The sequence below is a fragment of the Bacillus rossius genome, chromosome 5 (assembly GCF_032445375.1).
Source record: "Bacillus rossius redtenbacheri isolate Brsri chromosome 5, Brsri_v3, whole genome shotgun sequence".
Taxonomy (NCBI): Eukaryota; Metazoa; Arthropoda; class Insecta; order Phasmatodea; family Bacillidae; genus Bacillus; species Bacillus rossius.
The window spans coordinates 31,380,435-31,402,594 of record NC_086333.1 but is presented as its reverse complement, the minus strand read 5'-3'; the positions used below and the strand labels follow the sequence as shown (position 1 = coordinate 31,402,594).

Here is a 22,160-nt window from a genome sequence, read left to right as displayed (position 1 = left end):
TTAGTACTTACCTACATAATTTGATTTTTAAAAATTCTTAAAGTATACTAATAACTGTGTAATACTGAAGTATCATATTAGATTTTTTTATTTTACAATAACTCATTAATAAATGTTTTACTTTCAACTAATTACCAATATATTATTTAATAAATTTTGTGTTCTTGTTACAAGAGTTAAAAAGTTATATATTTTTTAACTCTAATTTAACTTTTCTTTATAACCAGTGAAAAATTGATTGTGTAATTTTGATATGAAAATTTTATAACAATCGTGACAGAAATTTTAAAGGATGATTATTATGAATTTCCCTGTAAATGTTTGAAATAATTGAATGTTACTGTTCATTATAAAACTGAAAAAAATAAAATAAAATCTTATCAGTTTGCAGTTTAAATTTAAGTTAGCAGATGTTTAGTAACATTTCAGTTTTTATTTAAATTATGATTGTTCTAATAGCTTATAAAACGTTTTCTGGTTTATGTTCTTAGAGTAATACATATTATTTTTAATAAATGTTTTATTTACCTAAGATATTATCGTCATATTCATTAAATTAATCTTCACAAATTAATTTTAAGGCGTTGTGCACTTTATTTGTAAATAAATAATACTTTTAAACATTAAGTTATCTAAAGAATAAATTTTGTTTCTAAAATTTTCAAAACTAATTAAGTTTTCCATATTTCATGTCCAATTTGCTATCATATAAAAAAAGAAAACGAACATTTGAATTTATAATAATGCTCAAAATATTTCTTTTTAGACATGTGGACTCAAAAATTGCTGGATGAAAGAGACTGGTTCCTGAGTGAGGAGAAGAAGATGTCTGACGAGTCGAAGCGTCTAGGGAAGATTCTGGACTCTGGAGAACTCTTTGGGATGGACGGTTCATTCCGAAAACTATCCATCGACTAAACTGACGATATTTTTAAGAAGATACCAAATTTTTATTACTATCTTTTTGTATGTAGAATACCACATTCTTTAAATCTAACCCATGGGTATTTTTTATTACAGTGAAAGCTGTAAATGTAGTTTGCAATAAACAAATGGAAAAACAGTTTCAGCCAAATTTATTTGGCACTTATAGTCGTTTTAGTTATAAAATACTCAGCTTTCCAAAATAAATATTTTTTAAAAATTCAATTCTTGAAAGTTAATAACTTTGGGTCAATTATCGAAGCTGTCCTAATCCATGTAATGTATTAGCATATAAATCCCTGGTATTTATACAAAATGAATATATTTTTACCATTTTTTAAGTGGGGAGTACTCGGTTCGTAAGGGAAAGCCCAATTTAGTTTTTTATTACAAAGTTTGATTGATTACTAATATTTACAGTAATAATAAATTATCTCACTCAAAAATGCCTAATAACCAATTTCTCGCAATTAAAAATGTTCATTCCCAAGGCACTCAGTGTCTCAAGTTCTTACAAACCGCACACCTCGCTGGGCCGCATCCCTCGCGCAAATCTCGCCGCAGCACTCCTCGTGGACCTCCGTAGTCCAAACTCTCACCGCACTCCGTCACCGCCGTCGCACTTCACTTCACTTCGCTTTGCTTGGAACTCCACTCAGAACTCCCGCGGAGGCCGGCGTCGCGGATTTAAATAGGGTCCGGCGCCCTTTCCAGAACCTACGAGCGCGATTAGGGCCAGTCGCGTCATCCCGAGCCGACACGACGCCCGGACAGTCGAGCCCGCGGAATGTCCCAGGCTGCCCAGCGACAGATAACGGTGCCATGGCAGGACGATGTGCGGAGGGGGGTAGCGACGTCCCTTGTAATCCGGCCAGAAACTCTTGGCCTGTATTACGTCAGCAGAGGCCATGTGACACGCGCCTGACACCAGCCAGCACCGAACCCGGCGCGCGTCGCGGCTCTGCTTGCGTTTGTAACAATATTTTATTTAAAAAAAAATTGTAAATTATTAATTACCTCTAAATTGATGTGGTTTACACAGTAAAAAAATTTTATGTAACACAACTTCTCTAAATATATATAAAGAAATATTAACATTTTTAACCGGTGTCAAAAAAAGAAGGAGGTTCTCAATTCATTGGTTTATATGTTTTCATGTTGTTTATGAACCGATTTTAATGATTTTTTTTTTGCTTTTGGTTCACTACAGTTGTAAGGTGGTTACTTCTTAATTTCACTTCTATTGGACCGTTTACTTAAAAGATACACCAGGGAACTCCTCAAAATCAAAAATGATACGTATAGTAATCGGACGTGCTGGACTAGGAAGATAACCGACAAACAGCACGAATGTTAAGATTGACTTATTATGTAAAAACTATAGGTACCTTACTTCAGAACTAAGCAGAAACACTTTGTAACTCTTTAGTGAAAAATAAAAGCATAAATACAGTGATTTGATGTATTGTGTGCGAATTATGCAATTTTTAATATATGTAATAAGTAAAAAAGGATTATTTGTTAGTATATGAAAATTACAAGACAAAGTTACTCTTCGCAATCGTTTCATTTCTGACAATGCTCTTTCGTCGTGTGGTCTACCAAATAGTTTATTTGATTTATAAATCAGACAATACTATTTCTTCCAACGTTTTCACGTGTTTCAGAACTTCGTTCACCTGGCATTTAGCAAAATTTGTGTACCCCTAGGTCTATTACAGCTTTAACAAGTGTAGTTCTCTGTAAATTGTGCACCGTGACTGCCCAACTCAGAGTCAATGGTAATATTCGGCGCTCGACATCTGCTTATCTTTTATCATCTGAAATGTTGCAACAAATGTAGTTATTGCAACCAAGCCTTCTTCATCTTTCATTCTGCTTACAATCGTATCATCATCATATTTCATTAATACACATTCAGGTTATTCGCCTTCTTCGATTTGTTCTCTCCGAAGAGCAAGACACTGTAATTTTTGACACTCCCTATTGCTTCATTTACAAGCCGGTCTGAGACCTATATATTTCGCCTTAACATGAGACCTGGAATTCTTCAGCTGATTTCAGCGTTGATAATAAACCTCAGCAGTAATTGACATCTTTTGAAACGACAATGTTTGGTGGAGCCTTTACATAAGTGGCTTTCTCAAGACACTCATCTACAGTGTTTATGGTGTAAACTCTACGTGTTTTCGCATTTGCTGCTGGCATGGTATCTTTGTAAGGATCCACTTGTTTTACAGTGGAATAAATTCTAACTGCAATTCCATCAGTAAACTCCCCTGTTAAAGATATTCTGCGATGTTCACATAGCAGTGGCATCTGATTGGTAGTTATTTCACAACTCGCAAAATTAACAGATCAATGAATTCACTGTCGTTTCTTTGCCGCACATTTATTGTCAGCTCGCAAATTGAAAACTGATGACATAAATTAATTTCTGGTGCAAAACAGTATGGTTGTATAAAACACCAGTGACTTTTGACAGGAGGAAGTTGCATAATGTCACCAAAGAGTAAGATGTTAACAGAACCAAATAATTTCTCGTTGCCTGTAGATGTAAATGAATGATTCTCAAATTCTCTAGGAATCTTTGAAATTATGTCAACGACTAGCCAATATATATGGCGCCACTTGCACCCCTCTTGTTGAAGCCTCTGTCCAGTCAAACGTTTGAATGACGTGGTGTTGTCTTTTTCGATAGGAAGTAAAAACCAGATTCTTGACAAATATATGTCGGATAGTTCAGTATGTAACTTCAACAAATTTTGAATTGATTGATACACGTGGCTAGTTCATTTGGTACAGTAGCAACTCCCATCTTATTCCAATTTACGTTTTTAATAGTATTTGATAATTTAGAACAAGTTACTATCCTTTTGACGGAAATTAATTATGTAGGCAAATTAACACGTTGTTGTGGATAAATTTGGTTGTTTTTCTTTTGCATATGACACATGGTACATCATCAAAATCGTTAATGGTTGTTCGAAATTTTTAAACTCCTAATATATTTCTTGAACGGTGTGCTATTTGTCAAAAATGTTTTAATCGACTGTCCCTTTCATCTGAAGTTTAATTAAGCACCCTCTGTGAGGAATAATTACGTAATGCGCTTAATTGTTATGATTGCTGTCTATCAGATTCATTGACTAGCCGCTCATTGATCAAATTTAAGCGATAAGCACGTTCTTCCTCTGACTCGCTGGTCAGTCGCCTGGGAATTAAACCAAGTCGATGAGTACGGTGTTCAACAACTGCATCTGTTAAACTATCGCGTGTCATGGAAAAGCGATGGTATCATTATTATTGACTTTCATTTCTTAATTTATTTAACACATAAACTCTCACACCCGACAATCTATTTTCTCGTTCCTGTGTACTTTCAGTCTTTTATCTTTTAGTAATTCTGTTTCTATTTTTTTTCTAATCGTTTCCATCTTCATCTTCAGTTTCAACTAGATGTCGTTTCTTCATTCGAGAAGTGTCTTTACAAGGTCTACCCATCACTAAATATTGAAAAATAACCAATTATAAAAAATAAATAAATAACTGACTTCATAATACACAAAAATATATGTGGTTCACTAACAAGTTATAAATAAATGTTTTATACACCAAATTATTTTTTAATTGTTTCCATTTATTGTGATTGGGAAAAATACTGTTTATTAATAAATTTTTTTATACATTTGAAATAAGAGCATAGTCTATATAAATAAATTCAAATGCTATTTGTTGGTAAACGCATAACTTGAGAACTTCTGGACCGATTTGGCTATTTTTTTTAAATATTCATTATAATTCTATTCAAGTATTAATGGAAAAAATGGGGGAAACTCGCCCATTAAATTTAAGAATAAGTGGAAAACTACCATTTCATCGTCAAGCGCATAACTTGAGAACGGCTGAACCGATTTGGCTTATTTTGTTTTTAAATGTTCGTTATAATTCGAATCAGGTTTTAATGCAGAAAAAAATTATATATTTCCCGGAAAATTGTAAAATTAGTGGAAAACAGTATTTCTTTTCTTTAATAAACCCGCATATATGGTACTTATTTATCCGTATTGGTGTGCCAAACATAACTTTATAATGGTAAAACTCTCCTTCATTACGTTACATTATTATTTATTTTTGTAGTCATGAAAATAAATAAAGAAAACTTATAACGTTTAAATGCTATCTTAACTTTTAGGAGTATCATTTGTTAACATTGAAATGTAGAGATAGCGCAGCATCCCTTAATCAATAGAGACAAGAATGTGTTAGCCATGTCCGGGTCAGTCTAGTGGTACATGTCACACAGCTTCAGCGTCTACTTTAGTTACTTTCCTGTGCTCCGTTTTTTTTCTTTGAGTAATTAACTTTTTTTGATTTGTGTAACTACTCTATGAGTATCATGTATTTTAACAGAAACAGTTGCGATCTCGGTAATACAGAATAATAACAAGACAAACCTATATTTTCAGATTTTTTTATCTGTGACCTCAGCCAAAGGTAATGTTTCCTCTGTGATCATGGTCGCACAATAATTTCTTTTTCTCGTGATCTTAAGTTGTTTAATTTCATTTGAAGTGTTATTCTGTTGTAAGTTTATAGGAATGTTTTCTTGAAAATAATAAAATTTCATAGTTTTATCACAATAAACCAATTTCCATATTTAATTACGAAATACGGTGCGTTTTGAAGTGATAAACATTTATAAAAGCAGAAATAACAAATCCTTTTGGCATATCCTGCAGGCTGTGGATTGATGATTGTTTACATTTTTGCTTCTGACCGCCATCTTGGATATGTGACGTATCGACAGCCATCTTTAAATCGAGCACCCCACTCACTAATGTTGCACTTTTCGTTACGCCCACCATCTTGGATGTGTATGACATCACCGTTGCAAATGTCGTTACGGTTGCCATATTGAATTCTAATAACATGTACGCCATCTTGGATTTGATTTAACGGCCATTTATTTCGATTCTAACATCATATCCACCATCGTGTTTTCATCTACTGGAGGCCGACATATTGGATTACGACACATATGCCATCTTGGGTTTTTTCTGTTCTGCTGGAGGTCGTCATCTTGGATACCAACGCCTTTGTTTCTATTTTGCTTGTTTTTTTTAAGGTAGCCATTTACTTTTCCTTGAATTTTTATCATGTTAGTACATATTTTTAGGAACAGCAAAATGTATTAACTCAGGCTAATAGTTTTGTGTATATCAACGGGTGTTCAAATTTAGTTCATTATCACCAATATGTATTTGCTAGTCTTAAAGGATGTCCGCGTAAATTTACTTGGTCGTGGTTATAGTTGAGAGAAGCAAGCGCCTCTTTATTTTGCTAAGCTAATTTAAGTTTTACCCTATTTTAAATAAAATTTTCAAAAATAGTAAAATTGTCATGATTTTCTCGATGTTTATATTCTATACCCAAATAGACCACATTAGAAAATCATTTTGTAATTAAATTGATACTTTCAATAATATCCTTTCAGTAGAGTTGGTTTGATGTATGTAACACAGACAAAAATTTTAACAGACGGACAAAAATATCGAAAGAAAAAAGGCAAACAACAGACGAAAAGACCAAGCGAAAGAAAATAGACTAAAATTATTAATAGGTATTAGATATTTGAATTAGCTTACATTTATTTGACAAAAATGTTAATACACATACTGTATTGTTTTTAAAATTTATATTTCCATTCAAAATACAGAGTTATTCCCACAAGAGTTTTAATTTTAATATAGATTTGTAGCTTTACGGGTGCATCCTGTCAGGAGAAAATATCGTCTAAGGAAGGATGTTTAGGTAAAAAGACAGGGTTTTTGGTAATATTTTAGCAGTATCATTAGTTTCACGACATAACGTTTTTTAAGCTCTTTACTTCAACGCGAATAATAAAATGTTTAATTCCTGTAAAATTGACCTCCACGTATATAAATAGCAATACCTTAATTAAATATATTAACCTTTTATTTTATTTATAATAATTGAATAAATGAATTTAAAATTATCATAATCAATTAGTACACAATAATAATTTATTTACTTTTAGTGAGTAAATATGTATTTTTAAAAACTTATATTTTTACTCTAAAAAATAAAATGAAAATGTTGTATTTTGATAATAAACAAGAAAAATATATATATATATTTAATGATTTTTGCAGTTATCCCTCTTTAGGCGTGTTGTGAAAAAGAGTGAGAGTAAATTTTTACGATGCGCGCTCCATGCAACGAAATTTTCACAGAATGAAAACAAGTCTACATTAAGATACAAATAAATATTTCCTTTTAAATCTTATAATTATATGATTGGTAATGAATACTGGTCCATGTAATTAAAAACATTTAATTGTTTCAAATATTAGTGATGATTTTTGTGTTTGTAAATCATTTAAAGTGTATTTTCAAGCGTATTTATATAAGTGAGGTTATTATATACTTCTAGAGGCACGTTATGAAAAAAAAATAAGAACGAAGTTTTACGATACGCAAGCAGCTTGCAACAAAATATAACAAAATGAAAAAAGGACCCATACAAATAAAAATTACATTTGTACTTATGAATATTATACTTATGTGATTGATATTGAATACAAGTCAATAAAGGTTATTAAAATCATCAATTTATTTTGAATATAAAGTGAAAGATATTGTGTTTATAAAATATTTCAAGTGTTGTTTGAAGTGCATTGATATAAGTGAGTGTTTGTTCAAAAATGTATAAATAATTTTAATTTTAAATTAAATATTACATTTTTATAATAAATAATAAAATATAATACATTAAAACATACATCTAGCTAATTTATTGAATTATATAATAATGAAATTATTTTGATAATTTTACTAAATTAAATAATTAATTTTATACACATGCTTATATTTATATTAAATACAGACTATTTATTTCAAATTATTTTCATATAATTTATAATTTACAAAGAAAATAATAATTTGATGCCAGGTTTTCATTATTTTATTTAAATTAATTTTTTTCGTGCAAAATTAAAGTTACGTACACATGTACACGCAACCATTTTATGTATATTTCAAATAAATAACACCTATTCTAGCCGTATCATGGTGCCACTTTCCCTAAGTCTTACTTCCTCTCTATAATTGTTTTTGATGTGGTAAATTCTTCTTGTGCAGTTGTATAGCTATAACTCTTGGATGCTATATATATATATATATATATATATATATATTAATTTATTAATTTATTTATTTTTTATTTATAAAAATTGGGGAATTGTGACGTCACTGTTGCTTTGGTCTCTCTAATGTGGCCCTTTTTCAAATCATTCTGTTAGTATTCTTAAATTTATTCCAACCTTGTTACTTTGGTTAAGTTCTAACGCTTTTGGAAAGGATTATCAAATTATTTTTTTCATTTTTTTAGTTTAATTTTGTATAGCTTAATTCAATTTTGGAATTTTTTTTATGTGGGCTTAACAACCATGGACGTGTGAGAATGTTCTTGAAAACACAGAAACGTTAAAGTTATGCTTCCGCTTAAATTAAAGTGTCACAATTTGTAAATATATTTATTTAGGGTTTATATTTTCTACTGCAGAGATTTTAGACTTTAGAAAATGAGAGCGTTGAACTTTAATTTGTTACCGTCCCACCCCCTGTTAGTGGATAGAGGAGGGGAAATGAAACTTGTACAGAGGGGAAGGGAACGGAGCTGTCAGTTAGTCGCTCCGCGGTCTGCGTGATCAGCTGATCACTCGCGCGGCGCGGGCCGTCTTAATGCGGCCTACGTACTGGCCGGTTTATCGTGTCGCCGCCGGACAAGGTTTAAGTGAACTGATGAAACTTGATAAAACTGGTGGGTGATATAAGTAATGCATTTCTCAACGGGCGTGCGTTTAATGCACGAATGGGCTGCGCAACAAATTGTGATGGGCTTGCAGTCGACGCTCGTCACAGAAAATTCGCAACCGCCCTCGCCCTTTTTTGGTTAGTTATCCAGGAGGCAAACTCGACTGCAGCGAAGGATCTTTGCATAAGGGCCTTTTCGAAACCAAATAGCAGAAGCCTTCATAAACCAAGTAAGTGTTTTACAACGAACACTTAGATCCTTGTGTGCCCCGGAGCTGTTTAATTGCCGCCCCTGTACTTTACTTTTGCGAGCGAAAGTGCAAAACGACTCGTTGAACTGGTGTGTTTTCCAAACACCCCCTCTCGGAGAATAAATATATTTCTTTATTTAGGCGAAAAAACTCTGACCAGAAAATGTAATATACAAGTGTGTTAAGATTTTCGGGCACGAAACTTTTAAATTAAGAAATAGGAGGCAACTAATTTGGTAAAATAATTTTTTGTAAATTTTTTAAAGTAGAAATTTTTTTAATTGCATGCTTTATACATTATGTATGTTTAAAGTACAATAGCAAATCGTATATTTTAAACCAGTATATCAGGAATTTTATAAGTTTTTTTTGTGTGAAATGTATATTTACATTTTGAGCATAAGGGAAATCAAAATAGATATACATTTTGGAGTTTCTCTCCAGCTATGCTAATGTGTATTGTAAATTTTCTATTTACCTTGCTTACCTTTGAAAAATATTACAGCATAAACTTTGCAATTAGAGTCTGTTTTAAGGTCTTTAAAATTCTTTAATTTATTACCTCCTGCGATTCTAACATTGTTGCATTTTAATTTTTAACTTATAATTGTAATAGATGTGCGTTTGTCTGCATTTTCATGTTAACTTAAGCTGTTCTGATTTTAGGAAGATCTTTATCTTTGATTTATTTTTTTGGCTAAGTATGAGAAACGAAAACCCGCAAGTTATTTATGAGCGGACGTGAATTTATGCCTACTAAGCGAGGTAGAAGCTTAAAAGCAAAAAATTCTATTTTAAAGGTCAGTAAATTGCAATTACTTCAGTTATCTAATTGAATATGATCTTATTCTGCTTGATATCATCAATAAACGCAGAAATGACTCTTGACTCACTAAACGTATTTAGATACTAGTAGTCTTTCAAGGTTCCATGAAATGCAGATTGTGCCAAGTGGAATCCATTTTTATTTACCTATAATGCATATCCAGAAGTCATCGCAATCTGTAGCGGCACATCTTCCTGTATGCTTGTACGCAAACGAGTCTCCAAACTAAACCTAGTGGTCAAAATGTCTGCAGGTAGTTCCACAGTAGGCAGACGGACTTAATCTTTATAGTTTGTCACGTGTCGTTTAAAAATGTCAGTACGAGTAAACCACTCATGATACTCATCAAAACGAAACTTCATACAAGAAAGGATTCTTCATACATTTACTTATATCGTGAATTAATGAATCATGGGAAAATACGAACTACATATCGCAGCAGCCGCAAGTATTTCTAGCATATGAAGACGAAACTTCAGACCAAAACCAGATGCTGATGTTGCTGCAGTTATAACAATTCTCTATGTCTCTTATGCACATCCTTTACCTTCTGTCGTGCAGCACGAACTCTGCATTGTTACGACCTATTTGGAGAGAACTGTGTTCGTAAGGGATAGCCCAATTAGGCATTTGAATTAAGATTTATTACAGTTTTATTGATTACTAATATTTACATTCCAAATAAATAATTGTACTTAAAATGTTCCGATCACCAATAACTTGATGTTTATTCTCAAGGCACTCAATGTTAATTAAGTTCCACAGTTTGCACTCCTCTCTGAAGATAGGCTGAACAGTGGTTTGCCCCTTAATGCGCGCCTGTCCACACACACTGTTTCTCGCCACACAGTCGCCGCACTCTTACGATGGACATGCAATTGACACGCAATACACAAACAGCACACAAAATTAACATGGAACACACACTCTGGACACGCAACGTACATGAAATACACATTAAGGACACTTATTTGACAAAAAGGAAGCACATTTTGACGAAAATTAAATGTGGTGTGATACGATATCGCCACAGGAATACGATATTGTCACAGGGATACAATCTCAAAACACAGGGATACGAACTTGTCACAAGAATACAATTTTGTCTATACATGGTAGGCTCTAACTGGTTCAATTGTCAAAGGTTCCATGCATCTTTGGCTCCAACAGCTCCAGTGACTTTTAACTACGAGGCTACGAGGCTACAAGAATACGAGGTTACATAGCTACGTGGTTACAAGGCTACGTGGTTACAAGGCTACGAGGTTTCAAGACTACGAGGCTACGAGACTATATGGATCTTAATGTTTTTGTCTCCATTCAGCTGCTAGAGTTAATTTATCCCACATTTGAAACTTGTTTGAAGCAGTTCCTATTCCTGACAACAGATGGTGCCACATGTTGTACTGAGGTAAATAGTTTTTTTTTATGTCGGATGAGGGATGCTATCTTACAAGAGAAGGAGCAATGATAGAGTTCTAGCACAAGCCAGAATTTTTGTAATTTTAAATTTTTAAATTTTATTTTCTTTAATTTTTTCCATATTTTTAATATTTGCATTTTTATATATTTTTATTTTTTTAATTATTATTATTTTTATGTGGTTCACTAATCTTGAATTATGAAAATGTGCTTTAGTTTATATTTGTGCTCCTGTTTATTTATCTCATTTATTTTATTGTTTCCTCCATGTGCTCCTGATTATTCCTGTTAATATTTTGTTGGTTTCTCCAAGTTCTTTTGGTTGTTCATGGCAACGCTTCTGTTGGTTTTTTTTTTTCGTGAGATCCTGATTATTTCTTAGATATCAATCTCTGCATGACATTTTTAGTTTTACTTAATGAAGCATTCAATTTTATTCAGAGTTTCGCATAAATTGCTGTTACTTATTCAGCACTGACAAAAAAAATTTATGAGGTGAATTTCAAACTAAATATTTTAATTACTCGATCGAATAATATGTCTTTATAAAGCTGAGAAACACTATCATGCAAGAAAAACTTCATTCTCCTTGATGTATAGCGAAGGTCTCCTTCTCTTATGACTATAAGAGAGCATCCCGAATCCCACATAAAAAATATATATATTTACATCACACATGTGGCGCTATCTTTTGACATGACTAGGAACTACTTACAAGAAGTTTCTTGTATGAGACAATTAACTCTCGCAGCTGATTTGAGTCAAAGATAGTTAGAGCCATTTAGTCACGTAGCCTCGTAGCCTCGTAGCCTCGTAGCCTTGTAATCTCGTAGCCATGTAGCTTCGTAGGCTTAGCCTCGTAGCCTCGTAGTAAAGAGTCGCTGGAGTTGTTTGAGCCAAAGACAGTTAGAGCCTACTGTATATATATGGCCAAGATCGTATTCCTTTGACGAGATCCTATTCCTGTGGAAAGATCATATCATACCTAATCGAATTTTCGTCAAAATTTGATTTTTCTTTCTGTCATATGTTTGTTCTGTGGGTGTATTGCATGTTCTTTGTGAGTCCTGTGTGTGTATTCCATTTTCATTTTGTGCCCTGTGTGTTTATTGCGTGTCCATTGCGTGCCCTGTGTGTATTGCGAATATATTGCGCGTACTGTGTGTTCATTGCGTGTCCATTCCATATCCAGTGTGTATACTGTGTGATCATTGCGTGTTCTGTGAGTGTACTGTGTGTTCATTTTGTGTCTAGTGTGTACTGTGTGTCCAATGTGTGTCCAGTGTGTTTGTACTGTGTGTTCAGTATTTTCCCTGTGTTTCTACTGTGCGTCCAGTATGTATTGATTGTCCATTGCGTGTACTGTGTGTCAATTGCATGTTCATTACATATACAGCGTGTGTACTATATGTCCGTTGCAGGGCCTGTGTATGTAATGTGTTTTCATTGAGAGTGCATTGTGTGTTCATTACATGTCCAGTGTGTGCATTGTGTCCATTGCCTGTCAGGTTTTTTATGTACTGTGTGTAAAGTGTGTGTACTGAGTGTCCATTTCATGTAGCCTACTGTGTGTCCGTTGTATGTCCAGTGTGTGTTTAATGTGTGTCCATTGTGTACTTGTGTTTATAGAGTGTACAGTCTGTACAGAACATCTCAATTGTGTATACTGTGTGTCCATTGTGGTCCGGTGTGTTTTTTCTTTGTTGAATGTATTTCATTAATTTAAATGTCCTTCCTTTTTTTACTGTGCATCCTTTGTTTCAATGTTGTTTTTACTCGTGTATTATAGTAAATGGTTCTTGTTTTGACTACCATATTGTTTGATGGGTAATGGTTATATAAGAGAGTCCCATAAAATTGGAACTTCATTTTGTTATTTGGCTACGTTGGTGTAATTATTACAAATTTGGACTAGGTAAGTCACTGTAATAACCTTTATTTTCAGATCTTGAAGGCATCTTTACCATCTTTAACACCGGACTCGATTTAATTTGTACCATCGTCTATGGTAACGATGACAGCAGCGCCAAAGATGGTGAAACAGATCTCGTTGGTATCGTCGCCGAAAACCACGAAGACCTTTGCTATACCATCGACTACGGAGATCTTGTCAGCGAGCATACAGATCCCGATGAAATGTGTATTATTACACTAGAGGATACTACAATAGGCGTGGTTCCACGAGAGGACGAGACTTTAATGTCGGCAGTGCTGGCTGCAGATGAAACCTCGATTAATTATGTTTCGCCAGCGAATGAGACTCCAATGAATGGTGCTTCGTCCAAATGTAACAAGCATTTGTGCCTTTATTATGACAAGATTTTCTCGAACGAAAGTAATGCTTGTCTGTACTAGAAGAGAGAATGTGCTAAGAATCCCCATCGAAAAGCGGTAGGCTGTAAGAAATTTCATAAGCAGTTTGCTAGAAAAGATAATATGAAAACGCACTAGAAGACATGCAGAGGTTGTGCTGCACGGCACAAAGTAAATGTTTCGCTGCAACACTTGTGCCGGAAACTAGGCATTTCGACACAATTTGTTTTAAATTTTTATTATAATTTTAAATTATTTTTGGAAATTTTATTTACTTTATAATTTGATTACTAAAGGGCGATTACACTTTGTTAGGCTGGTGTACTCCCCTAAGTTAAACTTTGTGCCAGTAGTCTGAAGCACCTTTCCCAGAGACGTATCTGATATTTTGCAGAATTAATACTTCGCTGGCAGCCAGCTTAAAATTTCCCTCGCTTACAGGCAAGTCCCAGTCCTGCAACGTTACTTCACTTCATGACCAAAACTGCCTACAGCAGCTCTGGACGAGCTGTTACCATTTCTCAGAGGCAAGCTGACCATAGCCTTTACTGTCACGAAGCATGTCATGGACGCTTGTTCCCAGCGTCGTTGCGTTCCCCCCCCCCCCCTTCTTGATTTCTAAGAATTCGCCTAAGACCAATGACCGGTCATACACCCCAGCAGACAGCGACCGTCTCCAAGGACGCCTCGCATAAAAAATGTGTGTGCCAAGATGGACCACTCCACGACACCTAGCGGCAGATTCGCGAACCTCCCAGCCAACTTATCCAGTAGGCCGCCAGAGTGTAGCACCTGACTGTCCCTTTAACCCTTGGTTTAAGCAGACGCCTTGGGCGAGTCGATTATTTTTATTTCAGACACCTCTCAACAGGTAGCGCTAAAGTCGGCCAGTGCTACCAACTTCGAGACATCCCCTCTCGGGGAACTTCGGGACCTTTCGGTCCGGACTCCCAGCCCCCTCCCTACCAAAATGATTCAAGATTTACTTTTAATTACGAGACGCGGTTCTCCGCGGGACACTTCGCGTCGCGACTGCAGACGGACCGTTTGCGAAAATCGGCGGATCGACGAGACACTGCAAGACTTCCATCCGGCCGCAACCGACTATGTAGTCGCTTATAAAGGGATGCTATCCCTGTAATTTTTTTTAAGTAGTTTAGTCCATCTGCGTAGTACAAAATGTAATAGTTTTTTTTTCTTTCAAATTTTTTTGTGAAATGAAGAAATCAACCGCGCCCAGCCGCGTAAGCGCGGGATCCAATTCCTGGCTGGCGACGCACCAGTAAACAGAAGCCAACTCCCCTGTCTGGTGAGTGACGATCCGCGACTTTCCTCAACCTCCCCTTAACTTTTCCGGGCATTTTCTGCCCCGTATACTGTCTGTGTTCAAGTTCTGATCAGTTTTGATTCGGACTGTTCCAGACAGGGTCCGAGAGCCGGACGCCAAATTGGCATTTTCATCTCCCTTCCACAACAGGACACAAGCGCCCTGGCATCATGTACCCGCGTGATCTCCGGGAAACGAAGCCCAGACCTCCGGTGCTTCTGTATCTTTTGACCCTTGTCTGAACTTTCTTTAAATTACGTCGTCAGATGCAGTTAATTAGATAAACATAATGTCTAGACTTTAAGTAGATATCCTGGGATCGTTTAAACATATTTGTATTTTTTTTTGGTTTATATATTTTTAGTAAATGAAACTTTTGATAATTCCATGTACGGCCGGCCAATAATTTTTTTTTGAATATACCTGAGAGCTGTTTAAGAATGTAATTAATATTGTACGTTAATATTTTCTTGTATCTGTTATAAGTTTCCTCAGTATGGAGTAATTATATTTCAGACGGAATCACACCTTGTTTTTGTTCATTTCTAATAAACTGGTGAAACCTAAAGATCCACCCAGCAAGGCAAAGATGGTAATCAGACCGTGGGTTGCTGCTACAAAAATGGTAGCAGTTAGCTTGGTTTGAACCTTGCTACACACTGATGCATCGATTTTTATAAGAAACACCGAGAATTGGCACAACTGCAGCAACATCAGCATCTGGTGTGGGTCTTTAAAGTTTGTTTTCATCTAATAGATATCCTTGCGGCTACTGTGATATATCGTTTGCAATATCCATGATGCACGAAGACATGAGAGAAGTAAATGTAAGAAAAATTCTTCTTGTATGATGTTTCACTATGATGAGTGTTATGCATGGTTTACTCGTATTGATAGTTTGAGACGACACGCGAAAAACTGTAAAGGTGAAATTCATTGCCCACTCTGCAATTACCTGAAGACATAACGAGCCCTCGGTTTAGGTTGGAATCTCGAATATGTACAAGCACACGGGCAGATGTGTCGCAACCGATAGCGAACTGTGCTGGGTGAATTTCAGATAATTGATAATGGATTCCACTTGGCGCAATCTGTATATCGTGGAACATTGAAAGACAGTTTTTTTCTAAATAAGTTTAGTGTGTCAAAGAACATTCGTACTTTTCTTGATGATATCAAACAGAACATATTCAATCAGATTACTGATGATGTCACAATGTAACGACCATTAAAATATATCTTTGCGTCTGGACTGCGTAAATGGTAAACTGTATACTTTTTAGGGTCTAGACAAGAAATACTCCCATTTACAATTCCCACTATGTGAAGCAATCTGTTAAACATGGTATCAATAAAATCTGTCATGAAGAAAAAAGACTATGTAGGTAAAGGACCTGGCTGGTCTCTTTCGTCAGTAAACTGTTTGAAACTGAGAATTGGTCAGTTGAAGCCAATGCAGAAATAAATGTTTATTAGATAGATAATTTTAGCAAGTGTTCTTGTAGTAGTATAGAATTAAAAAAAAAAATTTTTGATTGGAATTTTGTTGTTTTATTTATTGAATACATCTATTTTATGGTATTTTTTATTACATAATAATTTTTCCATTGACGAAGGATCCAAACAAGCACAGTAATCCATTAAAAATAATAAGTTAATTAATTAATAAATTTTTAATGAATTTTGGAATTTTTTCCCGAATTTCTAGTTGAATAAATACAAATTTGCAATTTGGCACCCACATGTCAAGATGGCGGGTGCCCCAGTTATAAAAAATTACTGCACTGTAGCGGGTAAAATTAAAACTTACATGGTGGTAGCGCATTCTAGCATGCGTATACAAGATGGCGAGTCCCAGAAGACGAAAACAAGATGTATTTAATAATCCAAGATGGCTGCTTCCAGTAGATGATAACAAAATGCCGGCTATCATGTATAAATACAAGATGGCGGCCTTCTGCAGACGAAAAAAAGATGGCGGCAGTGACATAATACTAGCTGGCTATATATATATGCCTTGGTTTTAGTGGTGGGATGTTTGTCTGTGGCTTCGATGGAGAACGGATATGTTGCCATTTTTTGTTTTGCTCTCACCGGGTTCAAACCGAGGACTCCATGATGTAGTGCGTTTATTAATTAAATGTTTATTAAAATTTATTATAATAATTTTTATAATTTAAAAATAAATTCGAATTGTTTGATTATAATTATGGATTTTAAAATATGGCAGCATAAAAACATAATTTTAATATGGTAGAATTTTTTTATTAAATTTTTTAAATTATTTTTTTATAAAAATTAATTTTTTACATTTAAATCGGATAATAATTATGCGTTTCAAAGTAGCGGCGATTACTAATATTGTAATGGTGACGACACAATTAAAAATGGTGGCCATAACGTTACAATTGTCAAGGTTATGACCTATTAGGCTTATAGTGGCTTGCTTTAAAGGACTCTAAGCCACATTTAGGACATTTCCATTCACTGATATTTATGAGTAGGAAAACGGGAAACTTTCTATAAAAATGGTGATTTTTCCCTCGAATTAGGAAAATTTCTATTTTGATGAATTTTTTCTATATTTGGTGGAATTGTTTATCAAAAAACTGATAATTTTGGCGAATTTTTGGTCAACTTAGAGAAATTTAGAGTCATTTTGGGGAATTTTTGGCAAATTAAGAATTTTAAGTTTAAGGTCAAAGGTCTATATCAAAATCAGGGTCATACAAGATGTCTGCCGTGATGTCAGAATCCAAGATTGTGGACACTGACACTTACACTACACCCAGAACCCTGACGCCGGACATATATTTACATAATTAATACTCTTATCTTTTCCAGTTTAAAAATAAATTTTCGTAGCAAAGCTTACAATATTTACGCATAACAAAATTTGGTGAAATAATATATTTAAAAATGTATAGCTTTTCAGCAAAATTACAAAAAAAAATGTTCAAAATAATGCTAACAATTTTTATATAACTTTTGGCGTACTTCACAATTTGTTAATTTGTTAACGTTCATGTATTTGTTATTTATTTATACATATTTTGGTTTAATTAATTTAATTGGTTTGGAACTGAATTTTATTGTGTCTGAGTCCCCCGATAAATTTTCGCCACTCAGCTGTCAGAATACCGAAACTATCGGCCTTGGTGTGTGCCACTGCACGGCACCACCGGCGCGCAGAGCCTGAACTGTTGCTGCGGCGCACAGTGGTCCCGATCCAGCAATCATGGTGCAAACATTCCTAGTGCGCTTATTATTCAAAAAATTTAAACGAAAATTGGTACATAAACTTTTTAAAAGAATATAGTTACGAATCCAGTACGCATGTTGTTTAAATATAAAATGGCAGAAACAATATAGCTGTTTAGCTGTATAAAATAAAAATATTTTAAATTATATTTTTTATGTATGCTCCTCAGAATAGTTAGCGTTTGCTTAAACAATAAATGCCTAAGTTGGATATTTATTTTTAAGTATCTGGGCTAATAAGAAGTCATCATCACTGGAGCAGTTAATTTTTTTCACACGTAATTTATTATGTTTAGATCAACAAAATACTAAATTTCCAAGTAATCGTTCTTATGCAGTTTAAGTTTTATAATGTATAGTAACTAACCTAAACTTTCAAAAATAAATTACAATTAAAACATACATATCAAGAGACCTAAATGAAACACATTAATATTATCAACAAATCAGTAAAATAAATTAATTTTTTATATGTTTATATCAATCGGATTCGTCTGATGTGGTATCATGGCAAATACTGTTCTCTGATTCCTCTTCTGAATCATCCTCCTTCCTATTTTTGAAAGAAATTATTAAATATTTCAAGTCATTTTTCACCTCCTCAGTTAATTTTCTAATGCTTTTCTTTGGAAGTGGTCGAGCGGATGTGATAACGGGGTCTGAAGAGAGCAACAGCCTGCGAAATAAGTTCTGAATATTTGATCTTCTATTTGTTTTTCTTGCGAAAAATTGACTATAATTCCTGATATTTTGTTCCTGGCTTCATGTGCCTCGTCAGACAATTTTCCAAGAGGCAAAACGGCATTTCTTATAATCAATGGAATATGTGCTAAAATTTTAAGAACACTCGGCGTCAGATGGTACCAAAAAGGTCACTTACCCTAATGTATGATGTCATGTTTAACACATAAAATAAAAATAAATGTTGATAACCTGAGTAGTGAACTAAGTAAATTTGATATAGCTATACCTAATAAAACAACAAAGTAAAAGTTTTATACTTTGCGACATTCTACTCCACTAAACTGAAGGCTGCCAAATTTTTTAAAGTATTTTTGTACCTTTTAGATGCATGCGACAAGAACTATTATCCGACTTTTCGATAGTTAAGCTGGACTCCCAATCATCCGTTTCATCCGTCCGTCACCCGTCCGTCCGTCAATTTCGGTCCGTTATTTCTCTCGGAAATTATTACCGACTTTCAACCATCCACCATCCGTCCGTCCGTCACTATTCTAAAATATCAGTGCTACAACTTTCCGCCACATACTTTCTCAATTGTAGTTAACTTTTGGTGAAAATAATTTACTTGGGATAATTAACTTTTGTTTTTATGGATGTGATAATATGTTGACAGGCGGGAACCGTGCTTTGACAAGTGGATTAAATGGGTGCCGTCTTATAAATAACATTAGTCATGCCAAAAATAAATAAAATTATGCTTCTTTTATTACTGCGTAAAAGGAAACAGAAAGAAGCTATTTCCATCCAGGCTTTTTCCCTCCGTTGCTTATCCCGATAGTCTTTGCTATATAAATATATTATACAAATGCTCCCTTTCCCGGACGTAATTTATCAGCATTTTTTCAGAAAAGCTCATTCTCATAAGCAATCTTTACAGTTATTACGACAATAATAATCGGTCAGTACGACACAGCCTTCTATATATTGCAAATTAAAAAAATCGAACACTGTTTTCGGAAAGTCGTATTGAAGTCGATCGACTTAACAAAGCGGTGGACCATCCGTTGGTCCGTCAAAAGCTACAGCTTGGCAAGGTTTTGACGGACGGACGGATGGAATTTTTCGGGCCATCTGATTGGCTGCAGGTCACGTGATTGACGGACGGACGGGTGACGGACGGATGAAACGGATGATTGGGAGTCCAGCTTTACTCTGTGTTCATCTTTGCCGGTCTCTACAAGCAAAGCTGAGAGATCGTTTTAATCACTAAAAAGAATTAAAACTTACTTAAGGAATAATATGTGAGAGATATGAACTGGCTTATCAATGATGTATATACGTTATCCTGTTCTGTTAAAAGCAGTCAATGTGTGAAGTGTTATGGCACGTAAATGAAATATTAGGCTGTTACTGCAAATATATTTACCTATACAAATTGCATGTGTGATTAATGTAATTAAGGACAGTAATGTGTTCTCATGTACTTATTACTTGTCTGATGATTTCATTAAAAAAACACTATGCAAGTATATGCTGTTTAAAAATTGTAAATATTTAGTCAAATTATATAATTATTTATCCAAAGTAAATGTGTATTCATTAATATTAAATTAATTTGATTCCAATATACACTCAAATTTTAAGGTGACACTTTACTTTTTTATATTTTATTTTAAAAAGTCAGGTTACATAAAACAAAAATATGGACCCCATCCATTTCCGTCGCCAAATCCTGGCTACGGCTCTATCCCCAGGTTGACAAGGATCCACATCCTCCAGCATCATGTACGTGCGAGCACTGTGATTTTCGCAGAAATTTCCCTGTCATTTCTATGGCTGCGGGTGGCGGCATACAAATAAGGCAGAGATTGTTACCTACATACATATACTACTGCCTGGCACAAATAACTTTTCGTGAATAGGCGTTAATCATTTTTAAAACCTTCTCAAAATTTAAAGTTTTGATGAAATAATTGTTTATCTTTCAATCTCTCTCATTCCATTAGATATTAGTATTCAGCATTCCTTAGGGTGTCATTGTAAAGAGAATTTTATGTACTCTTTAGGTAGTTAAAACCATTTTAGTAAAAACATTTTTTTGCACTGAAAATAACTTGTATATGTGTGGTACACGTGGACAACGGAACCGCGTAATTGTAGCCTGCAATATTTTAAACATCACAGCGGTCAAATGAATCACTCAAATTAGAAACCAATTTTACCAACGAGTAGTAGGCATCTTATAGATATAAACATGAGATTATCGAGTTAAAAAAAAAAAAAAAACATTGCAATTTTTGTATTTTTGCACCATGATTGCTGGATCGGGACCACTGTGCGGCGCTTGCCGCGCGCGGAGTTTCGACGCCAGACCACGGACTGTTAACTTATAACTTCTACTCTACTACTGTGGCCGAGCTGTTAACACCACGAGCGAAGGTCGCGCTCACGACTCAGAGGACTGCAGAGTCACTGCATTATAACTAGTCAGCAATGTCATCATGCACTTACAGCCAGGCATCGGGCGTGTTTGGCGTGTGTTGGAACTAACTTAAAATTACTACACGCATGAGATGTGGTTGTTCGCCAGCCCGCTTCCGACAGCTGTGATTTGAGCCTGTCGTTATAAGCTGCTGCAATTACAGCGCAAGTAATGCTGTAGGTGGTGCCTCACTTTGTGGATTGAGCCATTTTGATTGTTACTGGAACTACTTTTGAGCTGTTTTTCATTTGAACAGTCATTTTAAGTGCTACGGAAGCCATCAAAAACATTTAAGCTTTTCTAAAAACGTTACTTGGCTAAAGTACGGTTGGACACAAATCTCTTTGCACACCAGTAGGTATTTTTTTGACCTTAGCTGTGACTTGTACTCTTTAAAGTTTTGCAATCTATAGCAGTATATACAGTTTGCATTAAGTTAATTACGTTCAGAAAACGTTAGCCTCAGCGAACTTTCTAATAACATGAAATTGACTTTGGGACTGGCAAAAAATTTTGGGTCGCGCATTGGTTGTGTTCTGCGACGGAGATAACCACGAGTTTGCAGGCGTTCGCTCGTGATCCAAATGGACATATCGCCATGCTAAAAGAATGTTCTTGTGTTTTTGATGCACGTTAAAAGTAAATGAAGATAGACTTACTTTGGCGAGAAATAGTCTTGTGGCTCAAGAATTACTTAAAACACTTAGTCATTATTATCGACGACCGCCATGATGAACTTATTGGTTGATCACGAGTATTTCAGCTTCAGACAAAACTTTCTTTACGTTTTTCTAATTTTTACAAATTTTAGGCCTTTTTACTATATATGTA

The 22,160-nt window shown here is 34.7% G+C and overlaps 1 protein-coding gene across 1 annotated transcript in view; it reads left to right on the top strand.

Moving 5' to 3' along the window:
• The window catches only part of LOC134531687 (alpha-tocopherol transfer protein-like), a 65,239-nt gene extending 57,610 nt beyond the window's left edge, over positions 1–7,629 (top strand). The window contains exon 6 of the mRNA XM_063367498.1: positions 767–7,629. Coding sequence (XP_063223568.1) covers positions 767–918 — 152 coding nt within the window. The 3' untranslated portion in view covers positions 919–7,629. The remainder of the gene's footprint in view (positions 1–766) is intronic.
• Positions 7,630–22,160: the final 14,531 nt, after the last annotated feature.